The sequence below is a fragment of the Melanotaenia boesemani genome, chromosome 16, assembly GCF_017639745.1.
Source record: "Melanotaenia boesemani isolate fMelBoe1 chromosome 16, fMelBoe1.pri, whole genome shotgun sequence".
Lineage (NCBI taxonomy): Eukaryota > Metazoa > Chordata > Actinopteri > Atheriniformes > Melanotaeniidae > Melanotaenia > Melanotaenia boesemani.
The window spans coordinates 18,706,398-18,724,475 of record NC_055697.1 but is presented as its reverse complement, the minus strand read 5'-3'; the positions used below and the strand labels follow the sequence as shown (position 1 = coordinate 18,724,475).

Genomic DNA, 18,078 nt, shown 5'->3' with positions numbered 1-18,078 from the left:
TTTAGAACACAAATACATCCATTTTAATTTGAGAAAATACAAAAAGAAACCATGTACAATCTATGTACAAACTTTTTGTACAAGACAGTATATTTATCAGCAGATTATATTTGACAGAGTCAGGTAGATCAACTCAGCACCATCAAATAATCCAGTTTCCCATCATATCCAGAACACATCCAAACTAATTAGAATGCTATGTCAAACTCCTGTATGCTGCAATGACGATATGCCAACTAATCTTATCTGTGATGCGCAAGAGCAATATCCTGAAATCTTCCTGAACTGATAGGCAACCAAAAAAAAGCAACTTTTCTTAGACAAAATTGCTGAATGCAATTTTAATGTATTTTTAAGACTTAAGACCCACCTCCAATCCCTGTAAGTGTTAAATATTATATCTAGTACAATTCCCAGCAAATAATTCATTAAATCCATCATTTACAGCAAAATTAGATTAACAAACATAATGCAACAGTGACATATGATGCGTCATATTTGATTTGTTTGGTGGAAAACAACACATGATGTTACAGGCGTGAGCCTCTATGTGCATCTTTCAGTCATCCATATCTCACTACACTACATGACACAGGCAGATAACCTGTAACCGAGCAAACAGCAGAGACAGTAAGTGTGGTTGATGACTGTTGCTCGTAATTATCCTTCCCAGCAGTTCTTCCGACCTCCTGAATACCACTTGTCGCTTTAGTGGGACTTAGTATGGGCCCTCCTCTTGACCTCTTGCACTGCCTGGCACTATACTGGCATGGAGGCATTGATGGCTTGGATGTTCTCCATGCCAGTACAAGACACTGTTCTCACAGTGGAAAACACTTGGACTTGGCTCCCCTGAAGCGAGTCCGTGTCCCTGAATGACTGAAGGATGCTTGCTCAACTAAACGCTTCATGGCACTTCAAAAACTTTAGCGGTGTACAATGCAAAGACCTAAAACAGACATTTGAAAAAGGTGTAGGAAGGAGGGACATCTCAGTCCAGTGTTGTGAATATTGCCAGCCTGAATGAGGTGGACAACGAGGGTTCACAAAAAAAAAAAAAAAAAAAAAAGCACAGGTATCAAGTATAATGAAAGAAAATGGTGTATTACTTTGAGTGTTGCCAGTTTGCAGCATGTACTTTTCTATTTCTCAGCAATGCTATGTTTAAGTGCCTTATAAATACTCTGTAAACAAATAAGAAGCATTTGTGACAGTTTGTGGTGGATGATGACAAGCTGACAAAATGGAATGTAAACCCTGTAATAACACAAAGTTATCAACACAAGAAAACCAAGGATGTTCTCTCTTTTGATAACGATTGCTGAATTGGTGCTACCTTCCATCTTAGCAATGGCTGCAAAACCAGATCTGACTTTTCTTTGTGTCACATACAGTACTTGAATCGTGTCCGCATTCCTACAAGAATCCAAGATCTTTCATTTTTGAGATACAAGTTTTTCTTCTATATATTTTTTTTTCAACATAACAATCAGTTTGTCGATTCTGTGTATATTGAGTCAGCATCATTTTGAAATATTAATAATTCCTTATCGTTCAGGCTAGCAAGTATGCCATTGACAACCCAATTATACAAACATTTTACTCACATATTTTCTGAAAAGAAATCTATTTTGCTACAATGTGTGACAGAGATGTAATCACAGTTCAAAAAATTCACTTCAGGACAATGTGTATGAAGCTTCAGTATATTTGCACCACACCCAATAGACGGACATTGAAGCTCAGATCATTTTGTTTGAGAAAGAAATGTGGTCAGTATAATGGGTTTGAATTTACACCAACATATTTAGCACAATACCATTTTTATTTTTTCATATTCCAAAATGTTTTTATTTTTTATTTTTATTTTTTTTTTGGAGTGACCTTACCTTTACAGTCTTTAAAAGAAGATCACTGCTATAAACGGCTAGTGTCTCCCTGTCATTTAAATTTTTTTTTCTCTCTTTTTTTTAGTGGAAAATGCCAACACACTGCAATGTGGTGCATACTCACTCTTCCTTCACTCTAGGGACCTAATTTAGGTCAAACATGTCTAATGAAGGTCATTCAGTTCTGGCCTACACACAGTGGGAGCAACTTCATATTATTCAAGTCATTATTAGCACTCTGATCTGCTCTCCAGTTAAATATAACATTTACCCCCCAACACGTAATTCCTCTACAACTACCCTTCCATATGGATGTTCTCAACTAGAGACACTTAGTAGCATACACATTATTTAGTAGAGACTTTATCTGTGCAACTAAAGGAGGCTTCAGATGAGCCCAAATTCATTTCTACAAGCACTCAGAGCCAAGCTGCCAGGCTGAAGATGATGGTTTCACGATGCAGGCTAAGCTTTATTAACTCCAGAGTGATGTAGTTTGTTAAGGGGGCCAGGGGATAGAAAAATAACTATTTGTTTTGATACAATGTGAAATAAATAGTGGTTTATTAAACAAAAACCATTTAAAAATGGACTCTTTTATCTCCTAATGTTCGTTCCACTTGGTTCTTGACTAGAAAAATAAGTACAAATAGATTATGTTTATGGTTATAAAATAATGTTTACATGTATAAATCAAATTACACATTTATATGAAGTTTACACAACCCCCATTAGAGCTAGATTTGGATCTACAGGTGCATGTGCAAACTCTCATGTTGCATACAGACTAGCATAAAGAACACAAATACATCTTTAGTGTCCTTAATAGCAGTCTGTTGCATTGTTACAATACCACCAACTATGCTTGAGCATTTCCCAGAGTCAGAGGATAAAACACAGCAGCTTAACTCCTGAGAGTTTTGAGGCATGTGACATCTGGGTTGGCAACAGAGAACATCCAAGCTCTTTACTGCCTCTGTGCCAACCCTGTGCCAGGCAGTTGCTCTGATCAAAGGAGGACCCGTTTATGCCCACTTTGCGCAATATGTGGCATTCTCTTCCTCAGACATTAACTTAATGTTAAACACAAAACATTCAGAAAATATAGCACTCTTTGTGATCTGATTCTGCCGCAGACTTCACGGCAATGCCTTCAGGGCGGGCAAACAGCTGCTGCTTTGTGTTAGATCTGCTCAGTCATAGTTGGAGATTTTGTCTCGGTTTTTAATGCAACTTATTTATTAGTAGATCCAAATCATTCAGACTATACTACTAATTGTTTCTACCATGACTCTTTTCTAGAGCGAAGATCCAACATGCTGCACGCTCCAAGCTTCATCATCACATACAAACCAGTGAAGGTGGGGTGGGTGACAGTGATAAGCGCAACACCAGAGGAACAAGTAGCTGCAATGCACACACTTAACACAGAGCGTGTAGTGAAACACTCCTAAATGCAAGAAGGCCTGGACTGGTTGTTTTTCGTCCTTCTCATGCATTCAGGCTAATAAACCACACCATATGTGTTTTAAAGGGAGCTCAGGCACATATCATGTGAGCTTGAAACAGAGTTTTAGCCTTAGTATCTGCAGAAAATAGGTAGGTACAGATGTCTTTTCCAACCAGCGCACACCCACATCGCACCATTCTCTGGGTTTTTAGATTACAGCTTGCAAGGTGGTTTTAATCTGCAGGCCTGGAATGCTCTCATTCAACTTAATAAATCAAGATGAAGTAGCAAACCTTTAGCAATGACATGGTGGATAACAAAGCAACAAGATTAGTATGCCTTCGAAGCCAAGCAGCCCTTCCTTCCTTCTCTTCTTCTTCCAGCCATCTGTCCCCTCATCAGAGACATTTTATTGGGGGTTGATGTTTCCAGTTGTTCTGTCAAAAGAAACTTATTCAGTTTTAGTGCAAATAGAACAGAAGCAGACAGGAGATATGATGGCGATGAACCCAGCTGGTTTGATGCGTCACATCTGGGTGAATCTTTGGGAGATGATATGATCAGTTTATCACCATAACCCTCTTCCTCCAATAACTAGTCACCTTATCCATGGAGTCTGGTCACATGAAGAGGTGAACTATTGCAAAGAATAACAGGAAGTACTCTTTTTTTTTCTTGTCAACTCTTAAAATAATTCCAAAAAGTGCTAGGGGGGTGGGGCTGTACAATCCTTATTTGATTGTCATTATGTACATCTCTATGGATACATTAATAAATTAAACAATGTCCAAAGCATGGAAGTAACATTAAAGGTATACACATAGGAGGTCCCTTCCAGTCTGGGTTTCCATCCAATCCTCGATTAGAAGAATGAGTGAAGAGAAATGAGTGTCTTCAACACCAACGTTTTATAATCATCATCACTCCTCCACTGGTGAACTCTACCCATCTCTTTAGAAAGAGCGTACATTTGTCTGGTGAGTCAGCAAGGAAACCCCGTGTTCAGCATTCATCTTCAACTTCTCTGATTGGTGGAATCAGGCTACTAGTGGATTTGTATTGGTTGACTTGGTTGGCCATGTGAGTGCTCATGGGCTTGATCTGAATGTTCCTGGGGTAGGCATTTTCTGGTTCATCTGTAAACCATTTCTTTTCTGAAGGGAACAAGGCAAGACAGGAAGAAAACAAGAAGTTAGCTTGAAAGAATATAACATTGTGCCATTCACAACCATACTGCCTCAGTTTAAGTTATATTTGCATGGCTTTTTTATGATTAGCATCAAACTATGAGTTGATGTTGAAAGCCAATTTCATTTTGGAATAGTAGCACTGCATACTTCACATACATTCTTTGTAAGTACATGTGTAGAATACAACAAATTTCTAATGTTTTGGTGAATCACTTTAATTTAATAGTGCAAATGCAATAGTTACTTAAGTATTACAGGGTCACAGTACAGTGCAAAATGTTTTAGCTTTAATTATAGATTGTCAGTCATCCATCTCAGAGATTTCTGCTTTCTCCACAAAATATAGTATAGAATTTAGTAGAATTAAATTTTTTGGCTGTGGTGCACAATGCATGTACTTTACATGCACTGAGCACACAATTTCTGAGGAACTTATTTTAACCATGTATGAAGGTGAAGGCTACTTCACATATTCTGATTGGCATCCAGACAGAGGATGTGGCAGGATTTTGGAGTGTATGTAAAGTCAATGCAAAGATGCAAACACATAGAACTCCAGTTTGCCTCAGACTGTGTGAAGTGAAGCGAAAGTTGGCAAAAGTTTCGAACTTCAGCTAAAAAAGTTCTGTGAATGTCAAGGTTGTGTGGTTCTGATTCATATATACCCAACAAGGAGACAACATAGACAGCACTCAATTTCCTGCAGAGTTTTGACATTAGGCACGGGTGGGATAAATGTTGCCTATGAGGTTTTGTTTAACAGAAGACTTAGTTTAAAGTGGAATAAGGGTAAGTGCAAAAAATACAATGCGTGCTATTCAGGCTAACTTCAAACTATTTGGGTTAAAAAGCCAATTGGAAAAGGAAACTCATGCTGAAACCATGTGAAAGAAGGACAAAATATCTTTTCCACTGAGAAAAGCCTTTGCTGCTACAAGCAATGTCTTTCGGTCTGATACGGTGGGCCATGCTCAAGTAGCAACTACACCAGCTGTCTTTAGACACTGGCATTATCACCTGTCCTTACATATTATTTTAATTGGCTGCTGTCTGTGGTTTCAAACGAGAACTCTACGGGTAGTGTGTGAGACTGATTTATTTAATTATATATAACATTTTCCCTCTACTGAGGGTGGTGCCCTGAGGTTTTATTCTGCTATTTAATGTGTTTATACTACAGTCCAAAACTATTTTCACTTCTGCAACTGCTTAATTTGATGAATTTTCCTGCTATAACTTTCTTAAATAACACAAAATTCCTGCTACCTCAAGACGTAAGCATTTAGGTAGGCCATTAAATTTTAAACCCTGATAAAATCTTTATTACCAGTAAAAACATATTAAACCAACACAGGTGGAGAATTTGGTTATATTGCAGCACAAAACTTGTACCACCAGACGTCACTCATGACAGTTACATGAAAACTTATCACAGCTGATGTTATTAGAAGATCATGCAAACTTCAACTTCAGAAAGTGATCTGCTTTGGGAGGGTCAAGAATGGCTTTTGAACAGATAATGCTTTCCAAAAGAGATCTGATTTATTAATACTACAATTTGGGACCAATGTTTCACAGATATACTAACTGCACAATAAGTAATACATTGCATATCTGAGTGGGTTTTTGGCCACTAATAGGGCCATGTTGCACCCATTACTGAGCTGGATTCTGCCCCTTGTGTTGGATGATGTAATTTTTCTGAGCTCAAAAAACATCCAATTATCACAAACAGATCAGCATCAAACTAAAATCAAATAGAAAAGAGCTCTATCTGCGATGATGAGCTCAAAGTTACAAGTTTTGTTTTACTCTGCCTTCCTGCCATTGCAGATATGTCTATGTGGTGTGACACATTTGACTGGCCTTTGATGTTTGGTAAATACAGATTTTTTTGCACTTACAGTCTAAATTTTATTCGCAAAACAGACTTCTGAACATTTTCGGTGAAAGGCTGATAAATGAGGGCCCTGGTTTGGCAATATTATCCATTTTTCAAGTTGGCCTGCAAATTGCACTGAATTTGTGTGAAACATCTAAGAAATATTTAGCAGAGTGAAGAGCAGAGGAAACAGAATCACACGGCCTCACTACTAACTAAGCACAGACAAAACACTTATATCAATCTACTTTGTAAAAATATAATAATAATAACTCCCCTTCATGTATCAGTAAACTAAGAATTTAATCACTTTAAAAAATCTTTTGTCTCCTGACCGAGAATCAGTTGACTTTCTTTGTCCATATTCTGCTTGTATATCATGTTGCATTGTACTAGACTACATAAGAAAAATCATGCCATTTCTGAATCAGTGTGCAACCCAACTTCTGGTACGGGCCATGGTCATATCTCAACTTGTCTCCTGCAAAATTCTTCCAGCATGCAGGGTGCAACCCCTACAGATTGTTCCAGAAAATGGAGGCATCTGGTAGTTGATCAGCCGCAAAGAGCACATGAGACTTCTATATTTGTTGACGGCCACTGGCTGATGCCTGTTAGAATCAAATGCAAGCAATTCTCATCTACAGAGTATTTTGAGAATCTCCCCAGGAATGTACACTCATTTATATAGGCTTATTCTTCTTATTTAAAACTACACTCGCTTCAGAAATGATGACTGAGACTCATAAGACTGAGCAGTCTTATTCCAGTCTGTTTCTATTTGTGATTCTACAATGGTGGAAAAAGCTGCTTATAGCTATAAGAGCTGGAGCATCTCTGGCTATCTTCTCATGACACTGTTGTAACACCTACCACCCTAATATGTTTGTAAATTGTTTGAATATTTTGTGCCATTTGTAAGTTATCTTGGATGAAAGAATCAGCTATCTCACTTAATGTAAATGTGTCAGTTGAGAGCAGACTAGTCTTACAGTTGGTACGATGTAGTTTTTGGTAAATAGCTATGCAACACAACCGACACGTCTTTTTGATGTCTTGTCTCCAACGTCCATTTTTGTGGTTGCAGAAATCAAAGAGATGGATACCGTTAAACCTGCCTCACAAAAATCTGCTGCATTGCTATTTAACACTTATATTATCTTAGAAAAGATTTAATTTAGCAAATTTAGGGCTCTAGTTCTAGAGGTAATGATTTACAGTACATTATCCTAAATAATCACGTTTAAGATTAAGCTTTCACATAATCGCTGTCAGCATGCAAGCAGGAAAGAAAACTTAAAGAAGTGAAGGTGTCATTTTGGAGAGAATATCTTCATGTTTGAGTAGGCTATGAGAGCAGTGTTTCTGAGGAGAGGAAAAGCTGTATGCCAGCTGTCAGAAGTTTGTAAACTCTCTCCCAGCACTTCACAGGCATCTGCACTGCCATTCAAGATGTCACTTCCTTTTGGTTGAAGTTGTAATATCAAATTTTAACTTTGCTATGTGGAGCAAACCTTATGTGTGTGGCACATGCATTCTTACATGTGTGGAGATTCATTTATGTGTGTGTACCTGTGCATGTGAGTGTGTGTCAGCAAGCTTATGGCTGTAGGGCTGTGTGTTAGAGCACAGTCATTTGATGTGTAGAACTGTGCCTGAGGTGAAGCAAGATGTCTGCCATCTCTCTCCGGATTCTGCTGTTGATACGGTGAACTTAGTGATGTCGCCTTTAACCACCATAATCAGGTGCACAGGGTTACAAGGAGGGAACTTACAGACTCATATCCCCCTTCAAATTAAACTTTAAATTGGTCACACCTCCCACTTTCTTGGTGTGACTGATGGCAGAGGGCTGGACACACTTTTCTTAACGTTCTGTGAAGAAGTATGCGATTTGGCTGCATCAGGGGGATTTCAATGAGTCTGACTTACATGTGAGCCACAATGTAGGTTTATACACTTAAAAAACATGTTCTTACTCCGTGCTCTGTGCAGGTGCTGGTAAAATAATAACCTCCTGTACTGAATGAGAGCATAAATGTGACATCTAAAAGTCTGCTACAGTCATCCAGTAGCATTCAATAATAGGGAAGATGCACAAACACACAGACCTTTCACACAATGCAAACCATCTCAAGTTCAAATAAATCATAAAAAGTCATGACTAATAATGGAAAGAGAGAATGTGAAAAAGTATTTCTCAGCAGGAAAAGAAAACTCAGATCATCAAGTAAATGCACAAAAAAAAAAGTGGGAGGGGTTTTGTCTCAACCTCATGCAATGTGGAGATGGGCCTGATCATGGCAGGAGCAGCAGCAGACATTTTGCTTTCCAGATGAAAGCAAAGCTTAAACTGAGGCATGGTTTAATTAAAAATCTGAGGAGCATCATAAATAAAACAAACTCCCCTCATCATAACAATATCCACAGAGGACATAGTTATGATCAGAACCCCAGGTAAAGGTTGCTAAGTCATGCAGAATCGTTAACTTGCATACCTTGGCCCATTCTATTCATCCTTGTTGCACTTCAAAAAGAGAGGTAAGTAATCTACTGTAAGTGAGTGATATTTACAGTTAATACACAACTTACAAATGACTACCAGCTTACTTAAAGTTTACAAGTTGTTTCTACAGTTTGGGCAAAAAAAATACATCTTAATTTTAAGATGTATTGAGGTCTTATCTACCATTCAGTAGCTCTTGTGGATAATCGTAACAAATCTGCATGCTTTTTGGATGTGTCACGATTTCAAAATTACTTCAGTCTCCCAAATTCAGTGCTTATTAAAATATAAAATGAAAGTCAAAATATTTCACCAAATTATAAAAATCTTACAACTCTATGATTTTCAAGAACAGGAAGTAGGAACCCGCTCAACATGGACATGCAAAAAAGCAGTACAAATGCACCATGAAAACAAAATATTAATACTGTTAATGAGGGGTGATTTCATGAGTAGCAGCACATCAGAAAGCCAGATTTGTTCTTCCACTAATGTTACTTAAAGTTGGTAAATCACAGTACTTCACATCCATGATCCAGGCGCTGATCATGTGCACATATATCCAACAAACAACAGTTATTTACTCCACAAATACTACAAGTTAGACACAGAACAACTACATATTGAGACAGATACGACAGGTAGACCAAACAACATACTGAATGTGTATTGTGGCTGAGTCTTTTAATCAAGGTTGTCTCTGACCATAGTGATTACATCATCTAAACAAGTGGTTTGACATTTACAATGCCAAAAACTTCATTTTAATGAAAAATTTCAATTTGATTTGCTAATGTCACGGTATGGTTGGTGTGATATGAGAGTGGAGACCACATGCAGATGATTATGAAAAGAATATAAATAACAGCAACACCAAGCACAAACCACACAATACACAGTAATCATCATCAGTGCATGTGTCATCACAGTCTGCCCACAAACACACACACACACACACACCTATAAAATATAGGTCAGGTATAAAACACTGAGCATGCACACTGAAACCAACATGAGAGTGTACATACTTCTGTTTGTCGCGGGCCTCCCTCGTCTTACTGCTGCGGTTTTGCCGGTTGGAGGGGGGAACGGAGTGCACGGAGGAGCTCTTTTTGCTGGAGGAATGGGAAGAGTGGGAGGAGTGGGATAAGTTTGTCCGCGACTGACCAGCGTTGTGGTCGAACTGCATGAGGCAGAATATCAGGTCGGTGGGCACCAGCTCAAACTCATATGGGGGGTTTGTGATCACATATCTAGCAAGAAAAAAAAAAGCTTTCATACACTCATCGCTCGTCTTGTTTCATCAAATTATTTGTTTTGAAAGTAAGCAAAAGTTGAAAGTGTACCGTTTTGTGCACTGGCTTGGTGCACTGAGATGAGCATCTCTCAATCTGTAGATTCCAAAACACAACATGTTGTATGTCTTCAACGCTTTGCAGAATAAATCTCCATAGCAGCCACCATCCTGATGGGCAACAAAGCAGAGGCACGGTTAGTATCTCAGTAAACTCATGTATTGGAAGTTGTATGCGTTCTGTAAGGTATTCCATCTGTTTTTGCTTTGATGAGAATGCTACATGTTGGCACCATAGGCTCTAGCAATTAGGTATGTTTTCCATTCATGCAATAATCCATTCTAAACAAAATAGGGTTGCATACTGAATGTTTTGTATAACAATAACAAAAAAAGGTTGGAACCACATCAACCTGGTGCTTATTTGGTGTTGTTCATTGTTCTCTTCAAAGTGTTTTCCGCCCACTAAGGCCTGCTTTATGTGATTCCTGTTATTCACCTTGGATTAAGTACAGTGATGAGCAGAGGCGGCCAGATGTGCGCTGCTGGGTAATGCCAAAACCTGTCATATTCACTTAAACATCCACTTACCCCCAAGTCAGCAAAAGGCCCATCATAGAGCGCTAGCTGGGCAACGCGACACCTGTCTCTGTTGGCCAATGTCTGTGGTGTGCTGTAGCCTCCTCTGAGAGCATTCTCCTCAGCCAACAGGGCTTCCAGCTCTGGGGTGGCGCCACCTGTGACTAGTGTTCGGATTAGCGTGAGGATGTTGTCGTTGAAGTATGTCTGGGAAGAAGACAGATAGGGTTGCTGTCATAGGCATAAGTAGGTAGAAGATGTGGGTTTTTAAAAAAAAAAAAAAAACACTAAGCCAATTAAACTGACCCTTACACTGTCTCTCCACAAAAAGATGATATTGTAGAAATTTCCATATAAACATATAAACATTGTTTCAGATAGTTTATATTGTTTAAATTGAGTTCTTCTCTAGAGTGAAATATTTTTCCTCACACTGCCTGTTTTGCAATACCTCTACTGAGATCAGTTCAAACTGGCAAAATTGCCTCTTGGCACGGCCTCCTCTTTAAAATCACACTTCATTCTGATTGGCCAGCTTTTGCAAGTCTGCAGAAGGGAAAAATCCAGCACTTGTGAGCAACATTTCATCTTCTTGCCAGTGAGGAAGCTCTTTTTTTTCTTCTTCTTCCTCTTAATTAAGAATCACATCACAAATAAATCTGAACATGTTCTTGCCTGAACGTGATTTGTAGTATGACAGTGGATGGCATGAGCCTCATCAGCAGCAAAAATAACAGCAGGACTGAGACTGATATTAATGTTAAAGATTACAATTTGGCTGATTTTGATGTTTAATTTGTTTGCGTCATACCAAGAAAAATGGAACACTCGTGAGATTTGTTAAGATGCGTAAATATCAGTATATGTGTTACCGGTAAAGAATAAATAAAGATGGTACACAGCACAAATGAAAAGAATTCCATGGATGGATAAAAAAAAGGATGAATATGAAAATCCCTTTGCATCGATGCAGCTGTAAACCTAAACATTTATCAAATCCAAATCAAAGTACAATATGTGAAAATTATCTCTGTAATGTAAAATGTATGTAAAATGTTGTATTGTCCACAAACAACAGTGTATAATCTTTCTAAAGTGTTGGTCATTTTTATGCTGTGGTTATAAAAAGGCTGTAATATGGCTCAAATAAAATATTTTGATATGACGTATTATGCATTTAAAAAACTTGACGTGGGTGTACTCTGCCTGGAACAGCCGAGTATACTGAGAAATCAGAGCAGTCTGAGGACTTTTGGCTCAAAGGGACTACTTTCACAAACACTGTTCATTATTTGATTTTGTGAACATGTTTTATTTCCCCACAGATTTTGGTTGGCATCTTTATTTAAATGAGAAAGGCTTTTAGCAAAAAGACACCAGCCAGGACCTGAACCCAGACCTCAATAAACTGGGACCAGCTAGTGATGTTATATGTTAATCTCACTAATGACTAAAATATCTTCTTTCGTTCAACCTATTATGGACTAATGCAGTAAATAGTATGTGCAGCAGTTTTCATTTTTACAGGTCATCTCACGTCTTAAATGGCTTACAATAACTGTCTACATTCAATTTCAGCTTACTAATAAAGAAAGTCTGTTTTTTAATCCATGTCTGAGATTTTAGCAGTGGTGGACTGATTTGATTTTAAACACAGATTCAACAATTAAAGCTTGTTTCCATGTTAGTACGCCACTGCCCTGCATTTAGTTTACAAAGAAATAATAAACTGAGAAAACTGCTTTATATCATTAAAGCTTATTGCTTTTTTTAATGATCAAATCTTTAAACACCAAAATGGAAATTTATAAACCTACATGACCAAATAATTGTGCATGCTTATCTGACCTCAATATTAAACAAAAGTACTTTAATAAGCACTACTCTTTCCTTTGCAAACAGACAGTAGAAGGTCTGCTTTCCCCCGAAAGACAACATTTGACTGCACTCTGCGGGTGTCAGCTTCTCTTGTCCTTTAAGCCAATCGCAACCTGCTTTTTCCTTGTGTGAAGACAGCCGATGTCACTCGGCAGCTTGGCCAGAGTGGCAGCGCCTCTCTCTGGGCCCCTGACAGGCCTGCAGAGCCTCATGATGAATGAGCAGTGTCCATTAGCCGGCTTCACCTCTGACCAGTGCCAGACTACGGCTGACGCCTGCTCTACTCCCTGCTCAGCTCAGCTCTGCACGCCCCTCTAACCTCTCATTCACAGAGAGGACTGCAGGAATTAAGCCATCACAGCACCAATGGGGATAAAAAAAAATTAAAAACACAGTTGGTCATGAAATGTGGAAAAAGAAAATTTATATTAAAGCCCTCCCCCACCCATCACCCAATCTCCTCCCTTATCTTATTTCCAGTGAAGTGATGACATTGTCAAAAGATTAAAGAGCATTCTTTGGCCTTCTATAGCCGAGCCTATGTCATCACCATTACGCTATCCTTCACCACTTACTTTGTTTAAAGATCTAATAAGGCTATTGAAAGTTAGATTCATAATACTTAAAATGAGGATTGAAGCCAACAGTTTCCTTTTGATGTCAGTGGTGTTGGCAGGCATGTGTGATCAATGCACTGTGTCATTTCCTTTATCAACCTCTGCCTGCTTTAAAAGCCAAAACAGCACATCCACTGAAACATATTGCTACATGATCCAAAATATTTTTTATTTACTCAAGCTGCAAAGTCTGTAATTTTCATGATGTTTTCTGCTCTTTTACATCTGATAGAAACGGGAATGTAAGCATTTCAACTAAATAATCATTTATTGCAAGATAATAATAGGATAAAACACATGTGCGGTATTTTTTAACACAGGGAGTTTACTGTCTCTTTAAAAACTCACCGCGCTCATCAGGGAGTCGAGTACACTGACAGCAAAGGCAGTGCCGCAGGCAAAGGGCTGAGTGAGGTACAGCTCTGTGTCTGGGTCGTCATCATCATCTTGGTCCAGGAACTGAACGTTTGAGTCGTTCACTGAGAGAAGGGGGGAGGGACACAGCTGAGTTAGAGAGGGCCTCTGTGACTGTGACCATTACACTCTAAACCCTTAAACACCAACACACCTGAGAGTTTAGAAATGCTGGTTTTTTTTATTTTGTTTTGTTTTGTTGATCTTTTGTTGCTTTTGGAAAGATTAGGATATATCATGCTAAAGTAAGAGGACAGTTTCAGGTACAGATGTACTGACAGAGGGCTGAAGTTTGCAATATAATGTAACATCAAATGCACATTATATTTTATACTTTAGAATTTTTACAACTGCATTCATTTTATACTACAAGATTAAACAGAAACGTTATTTATTATCCAAACAATTAACATGATTTTTATTCACTCAAATATTATTTACATGATCACCAAAGAAACCAAAAATAAACTAAATAGCTAATCTGTAATTTGCTTATTTATTTGTACAAGTGGAATATAATTGTTTGGAAGATAAAAAGTATATATATATATACATATATATATATATATGTATATATATATATATATATATATATATATATATATATGCATACTTTTGGTTTTATCCATAAATGTTAAAGTATCAGTGCTATAAATAACATGCAGGTGCATTTCACACAACTTTATGATAAAAATATTTAGAGCATATTATGCAAACCCAGTAATAACCATTGTAGAAGTTCTCAGTTTTAACTCTTCCCCAGTCTCTTTAGGTTTTCACTGCATACAAAACTATATATATTTCCTAGACACTGCAACAAACACAAACAGATCAATCATAAGTTAAGAGACTGTCAGGGAGAAGTATTATTGGTGTCTTGAAATAAACAGTAATTACTGAGACTTTAACAATGGCTATTGTCTTACATGAGAAAATCATGCACTTATTAAGTCATGCTGACTCCCAGAGTTTTCCTTGATGGATGTGTTTGTCACATCATCACCTTAAGAGAAATAAAATCATACATATTTACCTGTACCCTGAAAGTCAAATTAAATACAGGTAATAACACACTTTCTCAAAACAGGGATTAACAATCAATTGGATATCATAAGCGCACAGTGTGAAGGAATATGATCAAATATGGAAAACAAGAACTCCTCCCTATAGTTTGTTTTTTTTTTTTTTTTTTTTGAGTGTATATCTACCAAGAGTGACCAGTTAACCGTATAAGAAGCAATGTTACTTGCAAAACAAGCAGCATATAACGTCTCTTTTTGACTTATGAAATATCTACACTACACAGATATGTTATTGAGGAGAAAAAATGAAACTGGAAAATGAATTTAAAAAAAGAAATGGCCAAAAAGATGTATTGATCTTAGGCTTTTATTGTTTGTTTGTTTTGTTTTGTTTTTGAAATCTGATTTCATCCCTGGCTTCCTGAGCTGTAGAACACAAATGTCAGTCAAAGAGACAAGAGGCTGATGCAAACAGGCCTCGGCCAAAAGGAGTGAAGGTTGGGATGGGGGGAGAGGGTGAGTTGGCTGAGTGTGCAAGTGTGCTTGGAGGAGAAAAAGGGAGGGGAGTTGAGCGACCGAGGGGGGTGTTGCTATGAAAACAGCCACAAGGACAGACTGAGCATGATCAAAGGCCCAGCGATGCTCTGAAAACGCCAAAAAAAAAAAAAACAGAGAAAAAAATAAAACAAAAAGAAAGAAAAAAAAAATTTTTAAAAAGGGCCAAAACAAGACAGTCAATTTCAACCAGAACGAAGAAAAAAAATGTGTTCAAAGTGAAGCCATGGGAGCAGCGAGGGCCTTGACTGCAGCCAGATAAATCAAGACAAGCTGATGAGCAGCAGAGCGGTGGAGTGGGGTGGGGGGGGCCGACGGCAGCAGAGGACAAAAGCTCAGCTTACCCAGCTCTGTTATCATTTGTATGTTGGTTCCACATTTTTTTTCCTGACTGAGTGAAACCAGTGGCAGTAGTTTGCCAGGTTTAGCTAATGGTGATGAGACAGTGCAGAGAGGGGGAGAAATTGTGTCATTATTGAAACAGTTTCAAAGGCATTTCGCTGTCTCAGAATACTCATGTCAAGTCCAAAATTACTCTGAAACGTTCATGGTTGTCCGGAGTCTAAAAGTAAAGCACTCTGGATTAAAGGGCACAGTGGATACGAAGCCATAGCTGTCACAGTGCTAAACTACAACAACAATAAATCACATCATGGTAACACATTGCATGAAATAAACAAGGTCTTATCCATAAACACACCGACTTCACACGCCATGCAAACAAAATCGATCATGCAACTCAAATGAGGCATGTTTTTATGTTTGAACTTGGCTTTAATCTGCCTCTGGCACAGTCACCTGAACATATGACAATGTAATTACAGTGCATGATTACAGTGTGACCGGCAGCCACTCTCTCCTTTCCATACTCTTGCTCCTTCCTTTCCTGAGGGACAATGTTATCACATCTCACGTTGCTGCTGCTGTAAAATCTGCTAGCAGAGAGTATGCATGGGCACAACACCAGGGCTGCTAGCATTTGATGCCGGCACAATGGCTCCAACATGGACTATCTGGTTTTGACGATTATATATGTGGTCAGCAGTGTAATGAGAGATCCCCCATTCAGGTAATGGCTGGCCCTGGTACAAGTAACATTAGGTAGCTCCTTTTTCTTTCTGGCCTTTTCTTAGCTGGCCTCATGCTCCATTGCTCCCTAATTGGGTCAGGGGAGACAGAGTAGCTGGTCTCTGGTGCTTCAGAAGGCCCTACAGAGATCTGAAAGTTTCATGAGTCCCCATCACCAGAGGGAATACAACCACTGGCATTGTTATTATTAAATGGACCCATTTTGCAACCAAGGCACTTTTTTACCGTCTACCTTTTCTCCCTCTCTCACTCTCTTCATCGGGCCAAGTTTCTCTCATCCATTAGTGGACAAATTGCAGCTTAAGTCCTAAAAGTGCCTGTCTGACATCTTCAAGTTGAGTCATCATTTGACAGAAACGGACCAGATTCAATAATGCAGATATCAACTTGAGTTGGGCAAAGCTACCAAGATCATGAAAGTCAACAAAAATTCCACACCACGCCTTCCACATCCATTTGGCGTTGAATGAGTTGGAACTTTTGGCAGCAGAATGAGGTCTTGGATTATCAGCTTTGTGTCTAGGTCTGGAAATGAGTTATGAGTTGATCTGAGGTTACTGGGTATGGCATGCATGGTTTGCATTAGAGATACAAATAGTTTTACCTAGTTCTGTGATGATGGGGATGTTTGATCCGGTGGTGACAGAAGCCTGACGAACAAAGCCATGCACTGGACTGCTGTCTGGAGATGACCTGTCCATTCCAGGAGGCGTGAAACCTAAACAGGAAACACACATGAAGGTGACAGAATGCATTAGTAAATAACAAAACCAGGGGAAAAAACTGTATAATGCACAAATGATAATGCTTTACTTTGTCACATCTGAGATACTATTAATAATCGTATATTAAGGGGACTTGCAGTTAAGATTTTGAAGCAACAAAATATGCCTTGTCACCTCTCTTGATTTTTTTTTTTTTTTTTTTTACGTAGGCATCCATTAAATCATTCAAAACTAATTAATCAGAATTAATTCATACAGAAAGTTTCCTACAAACTAAAAGCAGCATCAAAGTCCTTTACATGAGATAAATGCAAAAAAGTCAGTAAAAACAACAATAACACCCCATCCCATTCCAGCTCTACTGCACTGAAACAATATATTTTAAATAAAGTTACTGTGGGAAATTTTAAAAAATTACAAAAGTGTTCAAGAGACTATTTAGAAAAAACAATAATAAAAAAAAACAATGAAAACAATAAACAGAGCAATAAAAACAATCAAATTAAATGCATCTACCACAGAGAAAAAATAAATAAATAAATATTACATAAAAATTCATTCAAAATCAGACCAAAAAAAGGGTTGGAACTTGATGGGAAAATAATGCATATCTGCAGGTTATGATTAAACTGTCTCTCCCAGACCACCTGAGTGTTCTGAAGAGCTCATAGTGAAAAGCAGGAAATCTCATAAATAAGAGGTTTTAACTTTTAAAACCTAAAACATTACTAGACAATTGAGACAAAGTCCCCTGTTTAACAAAACTAAATATTATATTTTTCTTCCCTTTATCTCTACCAACAGCATTCATTCTATACCTTTGTCTTTTTCAATAAGCAGAGTTTTTGTAGAACAAGCAAATCAGAACTGCCTTGAACTTAACCGCTCGGCAGGCCACAGCTGCTCCTCTTTAAGCTCAAACAATCTCAACTCTCGGGCTGAAACACTGTCTGAAACTGCTCACAATGTGTGTATTTATTGTTAATCT

At 38.1% G+C, this 18,078-nt stretch overlaps 1 protein-coding gene across 14 annotated transcripts in view; it reads right to left on the bottom strand.

The window, feature by feature from the left end:
- Positions 1–18,078, bottom strand: part of kcnma1a (potassium large conductance calcium-activated channel, subfamily M, alpha member 1a) — a 148,170-nt gene continuing 130,092 nt past the window's right edge. For 8 of the 14 annotated variants that reach the window (XM_042010201.1, XM_042010203.1, XM_042010202.1 and 5 more), the window contains 7 exons: positions 16,970–17,083; positions 13,634–13,764; positions 10,803–10,997; positions 10,264–10,382; positions 9,946–10,170; positions 8,910–8,938; positions 1–4,493 (listed from right to left, as the gene is read on the bottom strand). In XM_042010201.1, the coding sequence (XP_041866135.1) occupies positions 4,342–4,493; positions 8,910–8,938; positions 9,946–10,170; positions 10,264–10,382; positions 10,803–10,997; positions 13,634–13,764; positions 16,970–17,083 (965 nt within the window). In that variant the 3' untranslated portion in view covers positions 1–4,341. Of the gene's footprint in view, positions 4,494–8,909; positions 8,939–9,945; positions 10,171–10,263; positions 10,383–10,802; positions 10,998–13,633; positions 13,765–15,620; positions 15,705–16,969; positions 17,084–18,078 lie in introns of all 14 variants that reach the window. The other 6 variants (XM_042010209.1, XM_042010210.1, XM_042010211.1 and 3 more) reach the window with 3 other exon arrangements.